Below are 22463 nucleotides of genomic sequence, written 5' to 3' on the forward strand. Positions count from 1 at the left end.
CCTGCCATGTAAACATCCTCAGCCTTCCCCTCATACAACTTCCAGTCAGTTGCTTAGAGAACTATAAATAGTGGGCATGAAGAGCTTTGGGTCACTAGACACTTAAGGGAAGGATCACATATGAAGGCTGGACAGAAACACAGGAAAGGAATAAAATTTAAAAAAAGCAACTTGGATGCAATAAAAACTATACAAGGGGGAGAAAGCTTGTATATAAAACTATCTTTGACATCCTCAGAGAGAGACTATAAATTAGACAGCCAGAGCACAAACCAGCTCCCAGAATTGAGAAATAAAATACCGGAAACAAAAACTCAAATGAAAGCTTGGATGGAAAACTTGACATAATCTCTCAGAAAGAAGAACAGAGAGGAAAAAAGGAAAGACGAGTCAGCATCTGAGAAGGAGTTCTAGAAACAGAGAAAGAAGGAATCCTTAGAAAAACTATTCAATTAAGTTAAATTTCCCAGAATGGGAGTATAAACAGTGGGTGCTGACTGATGAAACCAAAGGTACGGTGGGGGCTCAGGAAGTTACATTGTGGAGGAGTAGGGCTAGGAGGGGAGTTAAATAAAGCAAAATTTCAAACTTCTGTGCTGGGACTTCCATAGATAATGCCTAAAAAATTTTTTTTTACACAGAAGTCATTTATTGATTTCATTTTTTTTTCTGGCTGCCCTGCAGCATGTGGGATCAAACCTGCACCCCCTGCAGTAGAAGCAGGGTGTCTTAATCACTGGACTGTCAGGGAGCTTCCCAATCTCTAAATTTTAAATCAGTACATAGTAATATAAGCGTATATTTAGAAATAAACATAAGAAAAGAAAAAAACTCACCTAGAAGAGCTGAAAGTGGTGACTAAGATTTGGGCAATGGTAGAAGAGGAAGAAATTGCTGCCTTATAATAAGCCTGGCAGAACTACTTGATTCTCTAAAACCATTATGCGATAGAACTTTCACTTTAAAAAATAAGGGAAATAAAGCTAAAATAATTTTGGAATTTTCAGAATATGACCACTACAAATCAAAGCTGTAGGGCAAGGCTTTGGGGAGAACATGGAGAATGGGGTGGTGATCAGAAAACTTGAGATTTATTTGTATTACAGTTGGCCCTTCACATCTGTGGGTTCCACAGCCATGAACTTAACTGGAATTAAAACTAATCAGAAAAAATTTTTTCCAGAAGTTACCAAAAAGCAGTACTTGAATTTGCTGTACACAAGGAACTATTTACACAGCATTGACATTGTACTAGAGATGCTTTAAAAAAGTATATGGGAGGATATGCTTGAGTTCTTGTGTCTCCTATATTGGCAGGAGGAGTATTTACCACTGGCGCCATCTGGGAAGCCCCTGTATGCAAATACTACACATTTTATATAAGGGACTTGAGAATCCAAGGATTTGGATAACTTCACAGGGGGAGCAGCAGTATAGGAACCCTTCCCCACCAGTACTGAGGGGTGATTGCATTTTAATTTCTCACAGGGAGGCTATATTTTTTTAAGTTCATATTTTAAAATATTTTAAGTTAAACAAGAAAAGAAAAATGAAAAGCAGAAAAGGAATGCAGCAGGGACACAGGCCCAGACAGTTCTCTTCAGATAACGAGAAAGGGGAGCATCCTAGAGGTCAGACGATGGGCGCCCCCTTACAGACAGAGCCGCCAAGCCCAGCCCGCCCCTGCAGAGCTGGCCCTGGCACATTGAAGGTACTTAGAAAATGTGTTTAAAATGAACTTGGGGGAGGGGGGCATGAGTCTTGCAGCTCACACCCAGGGAGGAGCCCAGGGTCTCTGAAACAGAAGTGTGAGGCTCATTGTGTCGGCAGGAACCCAAACTGTGAACGTCGTACCAAAAACTGCGTGTGGAGAGCTGGGGTGCCACACTCAGAAGCTGGATCCTTATTCTGGCAGCACTGATGGGCTGTGAGCTTTGGGGGCTCAGATTTAGTTTTCAGTGCTCCAAGAGGAAAGTCATCTACAATAGCCCAAGCAGGGGTTGGGAGGGTGCCAGGCTGGAGGCAGAAAAACCACCATGAGGGGCTGTTGTCCTTGAAAACTTCCAGGTGTTGAATTAAGGGACTGAGGAACTGTGGCAGCAGCAGAGGACAGAGTGTGGGAGGTGATGCCTGCATCCCGGGGTGACAGAGTCTCATATCTACACCCGGGTGGCTGATGCAGCTGTAGGTTCTAGCAGAGGCAATTTAAACATCACTTTGAGAGCAGGCTGAGCTCTGTTTGTTTTGTTTTCCAGGAGCATAAGTAATGGGAGGCTCAGCAGTGGGAGAGAAGATTGATTTAAAGTTTGATTTAATTTAGAGTAAAAGCTTGGAATTGGGAGGAAGAGAGACAAGATGGATGGGAAAGCAGATGCACTTCTAGGAGTGAACATTAATACTAGGCGATCAGAAACCTGCAGCCTTTAAGAAAGAGGAAACCTCAAGGGAGGAAAGCCACCATCTGACCCCAGAGCTTGAAGGTCACGGGGAATGTTCCAACGGCAGCCCGTCACCCCTTTCCTCCAGGCTTTGTTTACCAGCTTGCACGTCAAAGACAAAAACAGTGTTGTCGTGAGCTGGCTCCTTGGGTCCTGGCCCCTGAGAAAGGTGCCTGTGTTGTTTCCATGTTCCCTATGAGGGAACTGGGGACTGGCATCAGGCCTAGGTTAGTGGGTGTGTTACCATAGCGCCTAAAGTCTGCTTAATGTCTGCCCGTGGAACTTCACAGCTTTGGCTAGTAAGACTCTGCCCTTATCTCCGCTCTATCTGGGGGCATGATTAAGATACCATCAGGCTGTTCTGAGCCACTCTGTGCTCACAGCAAGTCACAGAGCAAGCTATTTCACAACTCAGACACTCTTTCACAACTAGACCTTGTAAGTTCAACTCAGCTGAAGTTGACTCAGTAAACCCTAGCTGAGCATCCTTCATCGGTTGTAAACTGTTACTCAAACCAGCCTAGAGGTAATTATTGTTGTTGTTATTGTTGTTGCCACTGTTGACATTACTACTGGTATTTTATAAAAATTTCTTAGCTTCATGTCTTCTCCATTCTAGGCTGTAAACCTCATTCAAGTGGGACCTCTATCTATCATTGTTGTTGTTGTTCAGTTGCTAAGTCGTGTTCAACTGTTTGTGGAAGAGTCGGAAGGACAGAAAGGACAGGTTTCCCTGTCCTTCACTATCTCCCTGAGTTTGCTCAAACTCATGTCCATGATGTGATGGCATCCAGTGATGCCATCCAACCATCTCATCTTCTGTCACCCCCTTCTCCTCTTGTCTATCTTACCCCTTATCTTTTCCCACCACCTAGCATGGTGCCTGACCCATAACTGATTCAGTAATATTTGGTGCTTACATGAATGAATGAATGAAGAAATTAATAAATTGACTGAATGAGTGAACACTCTGATCCAGCCTTGTATTAGATCCTTGGTGGAAAAATATTTCATTGTTTTTGTAAAGTGCTCGATAGGTGGCAATTAACTTATTTTACTGCCTTCACTTATTAGAATGTAAGCTCATCACGGTCAGGATTTTGTTTGTTTGGTTTTCCCTGTGACCTCAGTGTCCAGAATGGTGCCTGACTCCTAGTAGATGCTCAATAAATACTTTTTAAATAATTTCATAATTTTTTACTCTAAATTAAATAACATTCATAATTTCCATTGAGCCTCACAGCAACCCTAAAAAGGCAGATACAATCCATTTCCATTGTACAGGTGGAGAAAGTGATGCTCAGAAGGATGGAATGGAGGCTTTCATACCATGGAAAGAAAACAATATTTGGAATCAGAGAACCTGGGTTCAAATCCCATTTTTACCACCTACGAGTTGTAGGTTTGTATGGATCATTGTAGCCTTCTTGCTCCCACATTTGGTGTGATATTCTGGAGCTGCCCTGAGGGTTGGACAAATGGCAGCTGGCTAAACACTCGGAGACGTTCTAAGATTCCTATAATCCTTGGAATGGTATCTAAGATAGAAGTCCTCCAAGGAGGCTTCTAAAATGAAATGTGAAAACAGGTGACAGATCCTGGAAGCACGGACCACCTGAATCCATGAGGCTCCCTGAGAACAACCCTGTGTTACCTTTTCCAACTAGGAGTCCAGACCAGTGGGCATCAAGACCATCGTGGACACCCAGGTGTCTGGACTTTAGTGAGTTATTGAATCCTGCATGATGGTGAATGACAGATTTCTAGATTTTGGCTTACTAGCTAGTAATCAGAGAAGTTATTGCCCTCTCTAAGCCTCAGTTTTCTCTTTGTGAAGTGAGCATACCCACACCTACCTGCTATGAAAGTAAGATTATGCCCTAGTGGTGACCTCCTCACCTGGGTGGAACTGTACCCAGTGAAGGTTTAGCAATCAGCCAGCTCAGTCAAGCAAGAGAAGTCCAGTGGCATGCAGCATGGCCCTGATCTTGGCCCTGACTTACTTCATCGGTTTAAATCTAAATAAAAGCTAACACTTACATACATATGAGCCCAACGAGAAACAAAGTCTCCTTCCTCTCCTCTGCACCTGAGCTGCCCTAGTGATTACTTGACCAAGAGAATGAGGCAGAAGTGATGCCATGCAAGTTCTAGGTTCAGTCCTTGAGATACCAAGCAGCTTCTGCTTTTGCTCTGGGAAGCCCTGCCATACTGTGAGGATTCTTGCGTGGACCACACAATTATGAGGAGACAGACCTCATAGGCCCAAGTGAGACATCCTTGGACCTTCTAGCCCATTCCAATCACCAGCAGCCAGGATGCTCGGGAAACTGAACTCCTACACTTATGAGAGACAAACTTAATAAATCATTTAGAGAAGAGAAATCTTGGGAAAGGTACTAGATCAGGCCCCATGTCCTTATGCAAACAAGACTACGTTTATTCTGTGAACCTCCAAAAGCCATAGTCAGGACAAATAGAATTGCACAGAGGCTACCATGCCCCCACTAAATATGAAGAATACTTTGTTCCAGTCCCTGATGCTGAATTACCTCCCTAACTGCCCCCATTGATCTTGCCGCAGCAAATTCCAGATGATCCAGCTGTGCTCAGAAGGAACCTGCGTGAGTGTGAGGGAAGGACAAGGCCTACTCAGCACCTCAGGAGAGCTCAGTAGCTGTTGTGCCGATGTCTTCCACAGGGCGATAGAAATAACTGTGAGCTAATTGCACACTGGTATTAACGTTGCCATTAGTGCTGCAGAAGAAAACTTAAACAATAAATGTCTTCTTATTTCAAATGTCCTTGGGGATAATTTCAAATGCTGCTTTTGTGAAGAATTACTCACCAGAGTCTTACTTTTTCTTTTAAAAAAATCATTTATTTAGGTTCAAATATCAGAAGGCATGGCTTTTTTTAAGGGATACTTTATATTTTTGTAGCTATTTGAGAAATGTAACTCCACTCCACTAACAGATCAAAATGAAAATTCTTGCCGAATAGTTATTTAAAATCAAACAGAAATGTATTCAGCAAATTTAAAATTGACTACAGCAGCCAAGTCGTTTTTGAACAATTTTTAAGCTATTTCATTAAAGTAATTTTTTTTCTGCATCTGACATATCAAGGAAAAACATAAGATGGAACTAACCATCCCCAAATATGTGTTCAAGCTTATCTCGTACCATACAGCAGTGGTTCTGAAAACGACCCTTGGAGTAGCAATGACACAATACCTTAGGAGTACCTACAACTCATCATTATATGGTGAGACTTTGCCACTGTTGTGGGGAAAGAAAACCCAGTTATTAAGAAGCCTGATGACTTGCTCAGAAGTATGTAAATCACAGCTGCCAAGCGTCTTGGTTGCCTCTGAATTATTTTGCACTCAGACTGTCACTGCCTACAGAATGGATCTTCACCTTCTAAAAATGATTTCTGTGTTTCCTCCAGTTTGTCTGCCTGTTGGTGGAAATACAATAAGCTTCTCTCAGGGTCTGCTAATTTAACTCAGCACGGATATTCGCTTACAGTATTTAAATGCCTTCCACTTAAAATAGATCAATCCTTTGGCTTTCAATTGAACCCAGTTAATTTACAGTAATAGCTGGAAGACTGATTGGTAAATGACTCATTTTGTCAGTTACGAGGCAAAAAAAAACTGAATCAAATACCATTGAGGCAGCATGGAAAACATATCTTATTCATTGTTTAGATGAGCATAACTTACTTATTGTATTTGGGACATTCTAGCTCCTTCATGCGTTAGTTGAGGACTGAATTACAGTTTATCAGCAAAATGGAGCTGATTAGGGGTGTTGCTGTGACTTTGCTGCCTTGCCTTGTCTGCTGAGGACAGTGGGTAGGTTTCCTGAATGATCTTTCACAGAGGATCGGGATGGGAGTGTGCCTTCCTTGGCAGAAAGCAGCATGAGCACTCGGCGGCAGTCTGCTCAGCAAGACAGCCTGGCAGGGATCAGTGCAAAGGAATCTATACCATGTTTCTCAGGCTAACCTGCTCTCAACTAAACAGCATAGCAGCCCCTCTCCCAGATGACCATAGACCCCAGAGCATAGCAATAGTTGCAGGGCCTGGAGAGCAATAAGACAGAACCAAACCACTTCCAGTTGAGAGGGGGCCCCTCCCATCCAAGGCAAGCACCCCGACCTGGCATGTCCCGACAGTAGGTATTCTGAGCAGAAACAAGCTTCCCAAGCAGTGAGCTTCAAGGTCCAGGCCAACCTGAACGGTAGGGGGAGCCTCTAAGGCAGCCTATTCATCATGGGCAGAGAAGGCTGGAAGCTGTGTAACCCCAGAAACGTGGTAGGGACAATGCATGGAAGAGCAGCTCTGTGGTTCAGTGTTGCAGACCCTGGCTGTGGAGCGGCCATGTCCCCCGGTCTCCTCACCATGTGGGCAGGGGCCAGGCAGTACTGCTTATCAAGGGCTCCCGGTTCTGAGGCAGAGGCTTCGTCAAACCTGCCACATGGTCTCTGAAGGCCAAGGGCAGAGTTAGCACCTAGGTACAGCAGAAGTTGAAACCAACATTTGCGTGAGTCTTGGGTCAGAGAATATATTGGAAAGAAGTGGCTGACCAGTGAAGTCTCATTCCCTGCTAGAAAACTCAGAGATCGTGCCCCCTGATGGCTGCTTCTCTTCTAAATGCATCCACTCTTGATTGCAGTGACCAATACAGGCATCACAAGACACCAGAGGAAGTCGGGGTTCAGTTCAGTTCAGTTCAGTTCAGTCGCTCAGTCATGTCCAACTCTTTGCAACCCCATGAACCACAGCACGCCAGGCCTCCCTGTCCATCACCAACTCCCGGAGTCCACCCAAACCCATGTCCATTGAGTTGGTGATGCCATCCAACCATCTCATCCTCTGTCGTCCCCTTCTTCTCCTGCCCTCAATCTTTCCCAGCATCAGGGTCTTTCCAATGAGTCAGCTCTTTGCATCAGGTGGCCAAAGTATTGGAGTTTCAGCTTCAACATCAATCCTTCCAATGAACACCCAGGACTGATCTCCTTTAGGATGGACTGGTTGGATCTCCTTGAAGTCCATGGGACTCTCAAGAGTCTTCTCCAACACCACAGTTCAAAAGCATCAATTCTTCTGCGCTCAGCTTTCTTTATAGTCCAACTCTCACATCCATGCATGACCACTGGAAAAACCATAGCCTTGACTAGATGGATCTTTCCCTAAACTTCACCTCGCACACCAAGTATTTTAAGGAGGCAAAGAGACCTCCCATTTGGTCCATTGAGCCAAGGATAAATGGGGGCATTTTCACACTCCCAGGACCTCCACTGCTCAACGGGGATCCTTTACAGGCTGGGCATTCAGCCAGGGACAGTGGGAGCCATCACTCTTTTTGGATAGTGACCTGTATCCTTACTGGGTTTCCCATGCTCCAGTCTGAAGGGTCAGGGAGGAAGGGGGTTCTCCAGCTATTGTAGCTGGAGGTCAGAACCCAGACCTTCTTCCATGTCCTGCTCAGCATTTTGACCACAGAGCTAGGCAGATGCCATCTTCCCATGCCCCCCAAGGCTGTGTCATAAGTAGATGGATCTACCCTCTCATTGCTTTTCTTTCCCAACATTCAATCAGAGGAGCAAGAGGATAATTGTTATTAGTTAAGTGGCTTTGCATAGAAATACAGTGTTTCAATAGTACTATGATATTAAAAATTTTATTGTGCCAAGTGAGCGGTTTGGGGCAAAATTACCTAAAATGTATTTGCTCAGTATATCCAATCAGTTAAACAGTGCTAAATCCTGAAATCCCAGCACCTAAATGCAATAATAGTTTACCTCTTGCTGCGGCAAGTCTGCTGTGGACCAGAGAGCAGCCTCATCCATCTCTGTGGCCTCCGAGGTTGAAGCATGGAGGGAGGGAGGAGAGAAGGCCGGAAGTCACACGCAGTTTGTAAAGGACCAGGCCTGGAAGTGGATGATGTCACTTCTGCCCAGTCCTGATTGGCCAGAGCCCTCTCACCACCAGAGGGTTCAGGAAGCCCCTGTGTAAGCATGCTGGCCCTCATCACAAGCATTCATTCCCCTGTGTCTCTAGAAAGCCACTCAGCACCCCAGCATTGGGCCTGCCATAGTGACGCAGAGGGGCCAGGATACTAAACCTAGTGAGCGCTGGCTTCACACAGACGCCTTGCAACATAGGATCACACCTTGTTCTCATGAACATGATCACAGCATTAATGACAACGACCTGGGGGGTGACTGTGTTGGGACCTCTCGCCTGGGTGGAGCCCAAGGTGTCACAGTGCTGGGACCACGGGCACAGCCTCAATCCCACAGCCTCTGGAGTGAGATGGGACTGACTGAAGAAATGTCCCCAGGTGTCCCTCAGGGACAGTCAGGGTTTCATTATTTGGGGCAGAACCTAGTTCAGGGTCCTGGAGTGACGCAAAACTAACCACAAGGAAATCCAAGACCATTGAAGGAGGACCCACCCACCCTGGAAAGGGCATTCTCTCCTGGGTTGGGAGAGGTTGTCGGCTCTGAGGCTGGAGGGTTGCTGAGGGCTCTGCCCAGACCCCAGGCCCTGGGCCCCAGGCTCACCCTTGATCCTTGCTAGACTTTTGTGGGCTCGGGTCCTAGGGTGGGCAGCCCTCTCAGTGAGGGCTTCAGGGCCCGTGATCATCTAGGGAGGTGCAGGAAGCTGGTGCTGAGACCCCAAGCCCCTGCTTTCTGCAAAGCACTATGCTGTCCCTCCAACCCTCTGCCCTAAGGGGCACCCCTCTCAGGCTGGCAGATTCTCTCAGGAGACCAGGTGTGGCCCACGACACGGTGGTGAAGCAGGGTGTGGGGACGTGTGGAGTACACGAAGTGCATTTGGAGTGCATGGGAGGTGGTGTCACTCTGGAATCTGTTGGAAGAAGCTTCAGGATGAAGTCCTGAGCCAAGAATGAGACCAGACAAGTGACTCATCTCAACTCCTTAGGGAGAGAAAGTACCCCAACCAAGAAGCAATTTGTCTCCAACTTTTAGTTTGCCTTTTTAAATATCTACATTTTGGACAGTAATGGACCATGATTACAGGCTTATGTGATAAGGAAAGAGGAGAATGGTTCCCTGCTTGGCACTGAAATTCATTCTGATCTGTATTATTTAGAATTTGGAGCGATTCCGTTCTTGGTTGGGTGTCAGAGGCTAAAGCTTTCTAAGATTGATCTGAGGCCACAGTCTGAATTATAGGAGATAAAGAACCCTGAGTGGTTACTTTTAAAAATGTGTCTGCAATTTTCCAAGGTGCTGCCAGTGAAAAATTGTATCATGCCACTTGCTAGGAAGCATTTCAGAAGTTGGTTCTTTAGACAGTCTCCCTCTCGTCAAGATGAAGAAAGAAGACTTCCCAGAGAACCAGCTTTGATCAGTTTAGAGAAAGAACTAGATTAGAGTGTGAAGATCAGAGAACAGTTGTGAAGCTCAAAACCCAGACTGGTGGGAGAAGTACAGACACCCCCGGTCCTGCAGGAGGCTCCCCACCAGATTGTCACCACAAAGCATGAAGGAGGAACCCCATCCTTCACCATCCTGGGCTTGCTGAATCTACGCTGTACCCTATTCTATGGCACAAGGGATGGTGTTATGCGGGGAGGGGGTAAAGACCCTGATGCTGGGAAAGACTGAGGGCAGGAGGAGAAGGGGACGACAGAGGATGAGATGGTTGGATGGCATCACTGACTCAATGGACATGGGTTTGGGTGGACTCCGGGAGTTGGTGATGGACAGGAAGGCCTGGCGTGCTGCGGTTCATGGGGTTGCAAAGAGTCGGACATGACTGAGCAACTGAACTTAATTCAACTGATAATTATTTTTTAAGTGTGTATATGTATTCCAACTCCTGTAAAATGGTTAAAAGCAGACTCTATTCCTTGGCTATATAATAATTCACAAATTACAATAGCACTTATTCTCGCCAGGCATCCAACCCGGTGCTGTGGAGGTTTCAAAACACATCACACTAGAGGAGGAAACTGGGGCTCGCCTTGTTGCTCAGGCATTGAAGGCCCAGTCTGAGCCCTGGTTGTAACCTCTCACTAGTGACACCTCCACCACGCTGCCCTCCTGGGTGGCTGCTATAGTCTGGCTCCATTCCAGCCCCTCTGCTCACTCTGTTCCATTTGGTTCCCAGAGAAGCCCACTGAACAGAGAGGAAGACTGAGGCTGGGAGAGGTTCCTAAGCAATATTGGTCTGTAGTGGCCCTTTCTTATAATGTCTTTGACTGCTTTTATATCCAAGTAATGTTGGCCTCATAAAATGCACTGGAAATCATGACTTTTTTTTCAGTTTTCAAAAGAGCTTGTGTAGTATTGCTGTTATTTCTTCCTTAAATATTTGGTAGAATTTGGAGTTTTCCTGGTGGAAAATTCCATCTGAGTTTGGAGTTTTCCTGGTAGAAAGGTTTTTGGCTACAAATTCCATTTCTTTACCATATGTGAGGCTACTTAACTATTGCTTGAGGAAACCTCAGTAGTTTGTGTGTTCTTTTATCTACTTCATGTAAACTGCCAAATTTACTAACATAATGTTATTCTTAACATTATCTTATTATACCTTATATCCTTTTAATAACTAAAGAATCTGTACTGAGGTCACCTCTCTCATTTCCTGGTATTGGCAATTTATCTTCTCTCTGTTTCTTGCTTAGTCTAGCTAGAGACTTATCAATTTTATTGATCATCTCAAAGAACTAGCTTTTAGTTTCATTGACTTTATTACTTTTTATTTTTCATTTTATTTATAGCCACTCTGATCTTTATTTTTTCATTCTTTTACGTTGGGTTTAATTCGCTCTTCTTTGTGTAGTTTCTTTGGTGGAAGCTGAGGTCATTGAGGCCTTTCATCTTTTCTGATATCAGCATTTAGTGCTGTAATTTACCCCCTAACTACTCCTTTAGAGGCAGGTAACAGTTTTTTTTAATTCTTTGTTTTATATTGGAGTATAGCTGATTAACAATGTTGTGATGATTTCAAGTGGACAGCAGAGAGACTCAGCCATACACATACATGTATCTATTCTCTCCCAAACTCCCCTCCCATCCAGGCTGCCACATATCATTTAGCAGGGTTCCTTATACTATATAGTAGGACCTTGTTGGTTACCTATTTTAAATATAGCAGAGTGCACATGTTGAACCCCCTAACTGTCCCTTCTCCCACATTCTGCCCCCTGGCAAACAAAAGTTTGCTTTGTAAGTCAGTGAGTCATGTAACAAATTGTTATATGTTGTGTTTTCATTTTTATCCAGTTCAAAGTACTTTCTAATATTTCTTTTTGATTTATTTTCTTTGATGCATGAGTTATTTAGAAGTATATTAATTGGTTTCCAAATATTTGAGGATTCTCCAGAAATTTTTCTGTCATTGATTTTTAACTTAATTCCATTGTGGTCAGAGAACATATGTTATATTTTAATTCCTTTATCCATTTATTAAGTCATGTCATGGTCATCTTAGTAAAAGTTTTATGGACATTTGAAAAGAACACATATTCTACTGTTGAGGAGGCAGCAATCAGGTCAAATTGGTCAAAACTGTTTTTTCAGGTCATCTATATCCTTACTGATATTTTTTATCTGCTTGTTCTCTAGATTCTTGATAAATACATAATGACGTTTTTACTATAATTGGGGCTTCCCTCGTGGTTCAGACAGTAATATTTCTATTTTATATTTCTCCATTAATCTTCATTCCTTTGGTCCTTTTTTCCAACTAATATCATTTTCCTTTTGTCTAATTGTCTTTAGCAATTCTTGTAGTATGAGTCTGCTAATGCATTATTTCATATTTGTTTTGTATATCTTAAAAGATCTTTACTTGGCCTTTATTTTTGAGGGGGGGTACTTTCTCTGGATTTAGAATATAAAGTTGACAGATTTTCCTTTTACTGCCTTTAAAGATGTTGTTCCTGCTGCAAATTGCTAATGCTCATTTTGGGGTCCTGAGGGAGATACCGGACCCCTCTAGTCCAGGGCCTGGTGTGGGGCGCTGAAGGCACTCCTTGTCTGTGGGAACTACAGGTGTCGGAGGCACAGCAGCTCCACCAAAACCTGGCTCCCCGAGGCCAGTGTGAAAATACCGAATCACTTTAACCCTCACAACAGCCTCATGAGATGGATACTATTATTATCTGCATTTTACACACGAGGAAACTGACGTGCAGACTAAATTTATGGAAGAGGCACCTTCCTTTGGATACTTTGAGTTTTGCCCCTTAACAGTAGTTCTCAAAGTGTACTCCTGGGAGCCAGCAGCGTCAGAAAGCTGGCTGGAAATGCAGATTCTCCTTTTTTTTTTTTGGCCAAGCCTCGAGGCTCCTGAGATCTTAGTTCCCCCAAGGAATTGAACCCATGTGAAAGTGCCAATGACTAACCACCCGACCACCAGGGAATTCCTCAGATTCTCCTCCTTTCTCCAAACCTTTATAATCAAAAACCCCAAGGATGGGTCTATCAGTGCTATTGCTTGCCAGCCAGTTGTTAAATATTTCCATTATTAGAATTTAAATCATACAGACCTACAGTTAAATAAATTATATTAAAAACAAAGATGATCAGTGGATAAACAAGGTCCTACTGTCTAGCACAGGAAACTATATTCAATATCCTCTAATAAGCCATAATGGAAAATAATATGAAAAAGTGTATACATATATAAATATATATATAAAACTGAATCACTTTGCTCTACATATAAAACTAATATGACATTGTAAATCAACTATACTTCAATAAAATAAATTTAAAAAATAACTAAAACAAAAATAATCAGTTCTCAAAATGTATCACCCCCACCCAATTGTTTGACTTCATTTACTACTATTTGTGCTCAGGGACATCATTTTGCCAACAAAGGTCCATATAGTCAAAGCTTTGCTTTTTCCAGTGGACATGTATGGATGTGAGAGTTGGACCATAAAGAAGGCTGAGCACCGAAGAATTGATGCTTTCCAACTGTGATGCTGGAGAAGACAGTTAAAAGTCCCTAGGACAGCAAGGAGATCAAACCAGGAAATCAACCCTGAATATTCATTGGAAGGACTAATGCTGAAGCTGAAACTCCAATACTTTGGCCACCTGATGTAAAGAGCCAACTCACTGGAAAAGACCCTGATGCTGGGAAGACTCAGGGCGAAAGGAGAAGGGGGCGACAGAGGATCAGATGGTTGGATGGCATCATCGACTCAGTGGACATGAGTTTGAGCAAACTCAGGGAGGTGGTGAAGGACAGGGAAGCCTGGTCTGTGGCAGTTCATGGGGTCACAAAGAGTCCGACATGACTTAGCGACTGAACAGCAACAGAACAGAGCCTGTTGACCACGATCATGTTTGTGTGGCAGGAACACTGCAGTAAATTTCTTCTCGGAGTCACATTCAATGATGACATGAAATTGGCCACGGGGAGTAAATCACAGAAGTTGGCAGACACTACAAATCAGATCACCTTGTTTATATCAAAGAGCCTGTTGTTAAACATTTACCACAACACCACCATACCTAGTACTCTGTTTTAACAAGCCCTGGGGTGACTCTGATGCCTGCTCAAGGTTGAGACCTAGCCCAAGAATGCTGGAGGCTTCATACTGACCCCTACGTGTTTTTCATCACAGATATCATGGCGGAAACAGAAAAGCCTGTTCTGAGGCCCCTTCACAGTGATGGGAGCCACACTGGGATTCTGATTGAGCACTGATTGGTGGGTCCCAGAGCCTGGTGGCTCTCCAGGCAAGCTTCTTGTGCACAAAGTCAGCCGGCAACTGTTGTCACAAATGTGGGGAGAAAGTACTCTGGCATCAGACACCCCCGGGTACACATCCCAGCTCACCCTTGCCAGCAGTGGTACATGGAGACTGGTTACTTCACCTCTCTGACCTCCATCTGCTTGTCTAAGAAAATGACAATAGTAGTACTCACCACTATGGGACCTCTGAAAAGATTAAATCCAGTAGTTTAGACAAAGAGCCAGGAATATAGTACAAGTTCTGTAAACAGGAGTTATTGCTGCTTTTCCATTTAGCTGGAGTAGAAAATAATGTCAGGGTCAATATTGTTACTCCCATTTTACGGATGACAGATATTGAAGCATAGAAGAAAAAAAAGCAAAGTGCTCAAAAATTATACCGAGACAGTTACTGAAACAGTTCACAAAGGAGACCCTTCCCATTAGCCAGTGATGGATCTCATCCACATCCTGCAATGAACATGTATCCCCTTCCTGGGGTTGCAGTCCTGATTTATTCCCACTAGTTCTAGTTTCCCTGGAAAGAAACTGTTAATTCAGTTACAACAATTACCATCTGGTTCTGTGGTTTATTGCTGTAATTTCTCTAAAGCAAGCATCCGTGGGTAAAAATGCCATTCTGCCTTTGCATTCCTTACATGAGAAAAGGCATCTCTACGTGTTCGTGCAGCACAAGACTTCAGCAGCCACCTGGCGCCTCCATGAGTACGTGCTCAGTTGTGTTTGACTCTTTGCGACCCCATGGACTGAAGCCCGCCAGGCTCCTCTGTCCATGGAATTCTCCAGGCAAGAATACTGGAGTGGGTTGCCAATTTCTCTTCCAGGGGACCTTCCCCACCCAGGGATTGAACTTGCCTCTCCTGCATTGGCAGGCAGATTCTATACCACTGAGCCATCTGGGAAGCCCCCCTGTGGAGCCTTCAGTCATCTTTAAAGCCAGAAATTGCCTGGAAAAGATAGGGGTGGAAAGAAGAGTGCTCTGTGAGCCCACGTGGGAGTGGGGACCAGAGGCGACCATGTGGATAAAGCAGGTGACAGTGCCAGTCACCTGGCAAGTTCAGGTAGGGGTGATGTTCTTCACCTGCCGTGGAACCCTGACACAGAGTAAGAGCTGTGGTTTATTTAGCAAATACACAGCTTTCACTGTGCCAGGTACTCCTCTGAGGCTTCCCAAGTACTAATTCACTTAGTGCTCACAAACAACCTGACAAAGGACTATTATTATTCTTACTTCTTAGGTAAGGAAATTGGGAGGTTGCGCAGAGAGGTTAAATAATTTGCCTGAGGTCACACAGCCAGGAAGTAGCTGAGCCAGGATTTGAACCCTGATAGTTAGATTGTAGGTATGTAGTTTAAAATGAATTTCCCATGGAGAGAACCAATAATGTGTAGTTAGAGCTGTGCCTAGTCTGAGTTGAACGAATCTGAGCATGAATGAAAGGCCTCAGTGGAGATCAGTTACTAACATCGAGAAAGGGGATGAAGGAGGCCCTGCCTAGCCCCGTGTGTGGGGACAGGGTGAGTCAAGGTGGTTATAACAGCACCTTGCTGTTTAGAACAGGATTTCTTCAACAGGAATCTGATATCTCAGTGCCCCTGAGAAGTGGGAGTTACTATCCCATTGTACAGACATGCAAACTAAGGTTCAGAGAGGTTAGATAGTCACCTGAGGTCACCCAACCTGGAAGTGCAGCACAGGGGCTCAAACCCAACCTGCTGGTCTCCATATCCCATGCTCTTTCTCTGTGTCTTTCAGGCTGGCTACCAGATTTCCGCATTAGAGAAGAGGGTGGGCCCTGTAGGGGCCTATAATATACAGGCCTGTATATTACATATATAATACCCCTGTAATATACACACTGGGGTATATCAGGCTTGAGGCATGATTTGTGCTGGGTAACTTCTGTATGCTAGCTGACACCCATGTAACAGGGAAAGAAATGAAGACTCACCCAGCCAGGAGGGGACACAGCTGGGCCCATACAGATCTCTTCCCCCATGGCACCTCCTGGACAGTTACATGCAAGAAGCCTTCCTCTCCTGGACTCTCTCCCACCTAAAACTCCTGCCTCCAAAAACCTAAAATGGGCACGCTGGGACAGGGGGTCCAACCTAATATGGAGTCTCCTTCCCTGCTACTGATGGGCTTACCATGCCTTAACCAGAAGACTGATAACCCTGGGCAGTCTCCTGTGAGTCAAGTACCTCCAAGAGTGTTAGAAGGTAGTGCCATTCCACTTGAGTGGGGTCCCCATGCAGGGCCTCCTCTGTACCCCATCCCTGCCGTGGAGAGGAGGCCTGTGCCCCTCCCAACCTACCCAGCCAGGGCCTGGGAGACTGGGACTCTGACCCTCAGCTTCACCTTCCCCCAGAACCCTGACCACAGAGGCCCTTTCCCAGCCATCTCATGCTCTCATGTTTGTGTTTTTTTGTCTGTTTAGGGCTTTATTTCTCTACAAGGGACCCAGGTGACCGAACTTCTTCCTGGCCCTGAGGACCCGGGAAAGCACCTTTTTGAGATCAGCCCAGGTAGGCCTGAGCACCCATCATCTCTGTGCTGGCGCTGGCCTTGGTGGCCCCGGTGGGGGTGTCGCCACAGCTCTGGCCTGGGAAGGGCCATCTTTACAACACTCCTCTCTGCACAAAAGTGAACTCTGTCTCTAAGCACAATTCAGAAATTCGGGTCAAATCTAGATGATATTGTAAATTTGGGGAGAATTTAGAAAACCCAGTCAATTATCTAGGTAGTTAGCTTTTGATGAGAGGAAAATGTGGATTTTAAAATTCAAAATAAAACAAGAGAGGAAAGCAATCAATGAGGATGTATTAGAGTGAAGGTCCAAACACAATATCTGAGTCACATGAAAATAAGTCCAAGAAAAACCATGAGCACAGGTTTAGAGCATTAAAATAACCTCTATCATGAATCCCAGAACAGAACTGAGATGTAAGGAAATAATTTAACTCAAAGAACTGCTATTATGTTTGCAGTTACAAAGCAGGTTTTTAAAGTTCCCAGTTTTAACATGTGATTCTTACAAAGTAAATGCGTCTTGCAAATGAATCAGTCTGTTTACAGAAGGGCCAGCTTCTACAGTGAGGTGGCGTTTTACTAAACTTGACCTATCCTAGAGGCAGAGCGTCAGACAACCAAGCGGAGCGATTTTTCTGGAGGTGAAAGCGCAAAGGCCAGGGAAAGGAGCAGGAAGAGGGAAGAGCCAGCAGGGGGCACTAGTGAGCTAGTGCTGCCGTGAGCACCCAGGGCTCAGCTCCAGTGGAAGGATTCAGAGGTGTTTCACCCAAGGAGTGAGGGGGCTGCGGGTTTACCCACCAACTACCACCAGCCATTCACTGAAAGCTGCTCCATAGGAGGCTGACTCTGGCATTTCCAGCCTGCCCTGTGCTTGGCCAAGTTCCCTGCATTCAGAGAAGGCCTTTAGGCAAAGTTGCAGGTGTTTAAGGAAAGAGGCCGTCAGTGTGGATGGGAACAAGTGAGTGTTGGGGGCGTCTGGGCAGGGCACCAAGAGTATCAGTTACAGGCAGCTCATCATCACATCCTATCATGTGCCATCTGAATTTTTACTTTCTCCTGGGAAGTCGTGGCTGTGGACCGAATGTGCTAGGGCTTCACTGGCATCTGTGAGCCAGTACATGTACAGTCCTAGAGTGGCACGGCCACCCAACCACTCTGACAAAGTGACCTGGCCACGGGACAGGTCAGCCCAGGCACAGATCAGCCCAGCAAGCTATGGCACATTAAGAGTGGAAGTGAATGAATCCAAGCCTGGGACAAAGAATATTCACCTTTGCTCTGTCCATACTGGGAGCTCCAGGACACAGTCTGAAGGTTAAGTGCAGGGAGACCCTCCCAATTGCATGCTCCTTGTTGAAAATTCAAGTACCCATGGTTTCATTTGACTATTTCATCTACTGCAAGAATCTTGATGCTGAAAGTACACATTGGAAGGTGGCAACAGAGGGATCCCAGGGTGTGGAGTGGAAAATAGAGGCTTGGTTGACAATGGAACAGGAGTAAAGTAGAGAAGGTACCCTCTGCTGAGAAGGTAGAGAAGAAATGAAAGAGAGGACTGAGGTAGGCAGGGCCCCCGGTGTGGGGGAGGAGGAGCTGGACACATGGAAGGAAGGCTTGGGGGAGGGGCCAGGGGCCTGGGCCTGGGAGTTGGGGAGGAGTGAGCTGAGGCCAGAACCAAAAGGTACAGGTCAATACGCACCACCATAAATTCAGAAAGACCCTGGGCATGTGCCCCAAGGACCAGATGGGAATGATCACAGGTGTGCATGCTCTTTATCTAGTCAGAGCTGCTTACAAAGATTTCTTGGACTCTGTAGGAGAGAAGACCATTTGCCATGTAAGGTAACATATTCACCTTAGGGATGATTGACCTTAGGGTTCTAGGGATTAGAATGTGGACACCTTTGTGGGGCCATTACTCTGCTGCCACAATACTCAAGACATCCCACTAAGGTAAGGGGTACTTCCATGCCTAGTCTATAAAAAAGGACACTGGGGATTAAAAAGGATTGGTCACTTGCCCAACAACACACAGCTGGATGGCAGTGGGGTCAAGACTTGTACCTGGACAGTCTGACTTCCAAAGTCCTCCAACACAGGCACCTCATACAGGTCTGATATTTTCCCTACCTGGGCTGGAGAGGTCTAGGGAGGGAATCAAGGCTGCCCACACTCCTTTATCCCAAGCACAGCAATGGTCGAAGCAGCAGATGTATGCAGGTCCCAGGCACCGCCTGCCTGTCTCTGTCCTCTTGCCTTTGAACATGCAGCCACTCCTGAAGGCCCGGAACGATGGTGAGGGCAGCTGTGAGACCACTCGGGGAAAGCGGATCAGGTGGTAGGCGGTGAGGGGTCCACACAGCCTTTGGGGAGGGCCGAAAAGGAAAGACTCGATCACCTCCACTGGATGCATTTTTCTGGCCTGGGAAAGCCAGGCAGTGGTGCGTGTCGGACACACCCAGTACCCCAGAGGGAGGGAAACTTGACAACTCTTGGACATGTGACAGAAACACAGGAATGAAAATGCATGAGATCAGTCACATGAATTTTAAGTCATCTGTGCTCTTCAACGGTATTAAAAAAATCACAACTTTTCATCAAGATAGAATTTAAAATGAGGAAAAATTATACTGTGAGTGCCATCTAGTGGAGAGTCATGCCAATTCTATGCCGGCTGCGCGTATCCTCCAGCTTCTGTTCTCCAGCCAGTTCCCAGCCTTCTCAGCCAGGCAGCACCTCTGATTCTTGACAGGCCCCGACGGTCACTAAATAGTGGGGCTGCAGCTTGAGCCAGTTCTAGTCGCAGAAACCCGATCTCCACCAGCACTCCAAGGCTGGCTCCTGGGTCAGGCCTGAAGGAGTCAGGCCCCAGTAAAGGGCTGGGATTCAAGGACCCTGGCTCTCCTTCCCACCTGGACCTCTTCTCCAGCCTGAAGTTGTCTGGCAAAACCCAGCCCTCCAGGCCTTTTGAGGGCTGTCTACTCTTTGTTGACTTAATCCTGTTGGCCTACCAGGCATCTGGCCATAGGCCAAACATAGGCCTTCCTCCGAATCTACAGGGTAGAGTAGGGAGGAGAGGCCTGCTGTAGTGCTCTGGACAAAAAGCTGCTAAACTCACAAGATGCTCGTGTTTGATAGCCCAAGTTAGGTGATCCGTAAAGCAGTATAACTTGTTGCTAACATCCTTCTGGTATGAGCATGATGCTACCACAGTCCACTGACTACAGGGATTCAGACAGGAGCCCTAACCTAAGTCTTGCTGGCGAGTGACTGCTGGTCTATCATGGCTCCTCCATTGCTGGGCATATCTTTCCAGAGTCCTCAGTGGCAGGTGGCAGAAGCCAGTTCTGACCAATGCAGGCAAAGGGGACATAGCCAGAAACTATGGGGCCATGCAGAATCAACCCCCAGGAAGCTGGAGAGGTAGGTGAGGAAGGGGCAGCAGCAGGGCTGCTCAGGACCCCCAGAGACAGGAACAGAGAGTGGTAGGGGCTCCGTGCAGGGAGGGCTGCATTGGCGACGCCACTCTCTTCAGTCCAGGTGGTGTTGATGGCTCAGGGTCAGAGGTCCGAGTGGCTTTGTTTAGGCCATGAACCTACCCCTGGTAGGCACAAGGACCCCACTCCTACTCCTGCCAAACTGAACTCAGGTGCTTCCAGGGAAGAGAGAGGAGGTACTCTGCGTCAGAGTCCATGGCTATTTCTCTGGGGGCCAAGTGTCATACTGATCGTGACTCTTTCTGCAAATCCACACCGAGGCCCCAAGTCAGGGGCCCTTTCCAGGCAGCATTTCCTCCTGGAGAGCGAGGACCCCAATGTGCAGAACTGACGATAACCCAGGTGAGATGTGAACGGCTGCCCAGAACCTCAGAGCTGGACGGTGCTGTCTTCTGGAGCAGGAGGAGGACATACAAGGGGTCACACAGCTCTGACATCTGGGCCTGGTTCCCATCGCAGAGCACCTGTCTGCTCTGGGCCCCGCAGACCACATTTCTCAAGATAAAGTGCTGGAAGTTCTGGTGGGGGAAGCTGCCCAGTTCAGAGGTTTGGCAGGTGCCCTCCCCCTAACATACTGTTTGGGACCCCCACCCACTCCCCAGACACTGGGTGTGCACCCTGCAGGCAACAGGCCTGGGTGCGGATGGCTTTGAGGCCCTGGATTTTCAGTTCCACCTAGGCATTGAGGGCTGAAGTATGAAGAAAGCAAGCAATGGCACCCTGTGGAAGTTGGAGAGATGGTGGGTTGAACCCAGGCTTGCCAGCAATGCCTCTGCTCCCTAGAGGCAGGCGTCTGCACACAGAAAGGAAGGTTCCAGGGGAGGCTGAGCCCATGTGCCATCCCACTGTTTGTGCCTGTTCTCTGCGCTCTCCCAGCAGGACATGTGTCCCCACAGCACCCAGCTCTGACCAGCTCCCGGCCATCCTCTCCGAAGTCAGGGAGAACTGGTCAGAAGCCCGTCCCTGCCATCCAGGGCCTGCTGGTTTTGGACAAGTCATTCGATGTCCCTGTGCCTCCGTTTCGTCACTTATAACTTGGATATTATAAAGCCAAGTGCCTTGGGTTTGGTGAGGCTGCAGTAAGAGCCCAGGGCCTGGCTCAGCATTGACGCTGAAATTTTTTTCATTCTTCCCTACTCTCTGCAGTCTGTCTGTTTATCCTTATTATTAATAATAACAACACAGTTCCTGCTTAGATATCACCTGTAAGTTATCAATCCCAATACCATCTGATGCAGGCCCCAACAAGGGTATCCACAGGGCTGAGAGCCCAGAGCAGAGGGTGGGAGTGGCTCACCTGAGTGGTTGGGGAAGATTTCACTCAAGCTAAACCTTGACAGGGAAGGGGAAATGACCCAGCTGAGCAAACAAGAGAAGATCAGCCCTGGAATGGTCCAGGAGGGAGGAGAGAGTACACAAAGGCACAGAGGGCTGGAGAAGTAGGCTGTGCGGGAGACGTGGTGTGTAGAGGACTGTAGTGGAAAGGCAGATGGGGGCCTGGTCATAAAGGGCCTTGGATGCTGGACAAAGAGGCTTGGACTTAACCACTGCATATCTTTAGCAAGTAGGAGGGATGGTTAAAACTAGAACTGTGTGTTAGAAAAGCCACTGATGTAGTGATTGGGAGGTGGGGGATTGCAAGTACCTGGCAGGAGATGAGGTAAACTGCTACTCCTCATTGCTACTCTCTGCCCCGATCCTTGCCCCAGACCATGTCCACAGAGGAGACCACCCTGCCCTGCCAGAATGCTCACCAGTGAGCAGGGTAGGAGGGGACAACTCAGAAGCTGAACTGATTAAATTCAAGCTCTAATTCTTCCTGTGTAGTTCCAAGTTCTTCGCAAGGGGACCCTGATCATGCATATGCCTTTGAGGTCTGTTTAGGTGGGTCCCAGACCCAGCCCAGGCTTTCCTGGTGGCTCAGTGATAAAGAATCCACCTGCCAATACAGGAGAGGCAGGTTTGTTCCCTGGATCAGGAAGAGCCCCTGGAGAAGGAAATGGCAACCCCCTCCAGTATTTTTGCCTTGGAAATCCCATAGACAGAGAAACCTGGAGGTCTACAGTCCATGGGGTCGCAAAGAATCAGACACTACTTAACGACTAAACAACAACAACGACAGAGCCAGCCCAGCCTCTGACTTGCTGGGGGCAGCCAGAGCAGATGTCCTTGGTTTGGTTTCCCCAACTGTAAGATGAGGAGGCCTCCGAGGTGTCTACCTGCCTCAGGAG

At 46.5% G+C, this 22463-nt stretch overlaps 1 protein-coding gene across 7 annotated transcripts in view; it reads left to right on the forward strand.

Moving 5' to 3' along the window:
• ARHGAP22 (Rho GTPase activating protein 22) overlaps positions 1–22463 on the forward strand; it is a 177650-nt gene that overhangs the window by 59003 nt on the left and 96184 nt on the right. For all 7 annotated transcript variants that reach the window (XR_014074576.1, XR_014074577.1, XM_081561787.1 and 4 more), the window contains one exon: positions 16644–16731. Coding sequence is in view for 5 of the 7 variants with exons in the window: in XM_081561787.1 (XP_081417913.1) it covers positions 16644–16731 (88 nt within the window). In the remaining 2 variants the exon portion in view is untranslated. The remainder of the gene's footprint in view (positions 1–16643; positions 16732–22463) is intronic.

This window comes from Giraffa tippelskirchi, chromosome 2, assembly GCF_054371585.1.
Source record: "Giraffa tippelskirchi isolate mGirTip1 chromosome 2, T2T-mGirTip1v1.2.pri, whole genome shotgun sequence".
Taxonomy (NCBI): domain Eukaryota; kingdom Metazoa; phylum Chordata; class Mammalia; order Artiodactyla; family Giraffidae; genus Giraffa; species Giraffa tippelskirchi.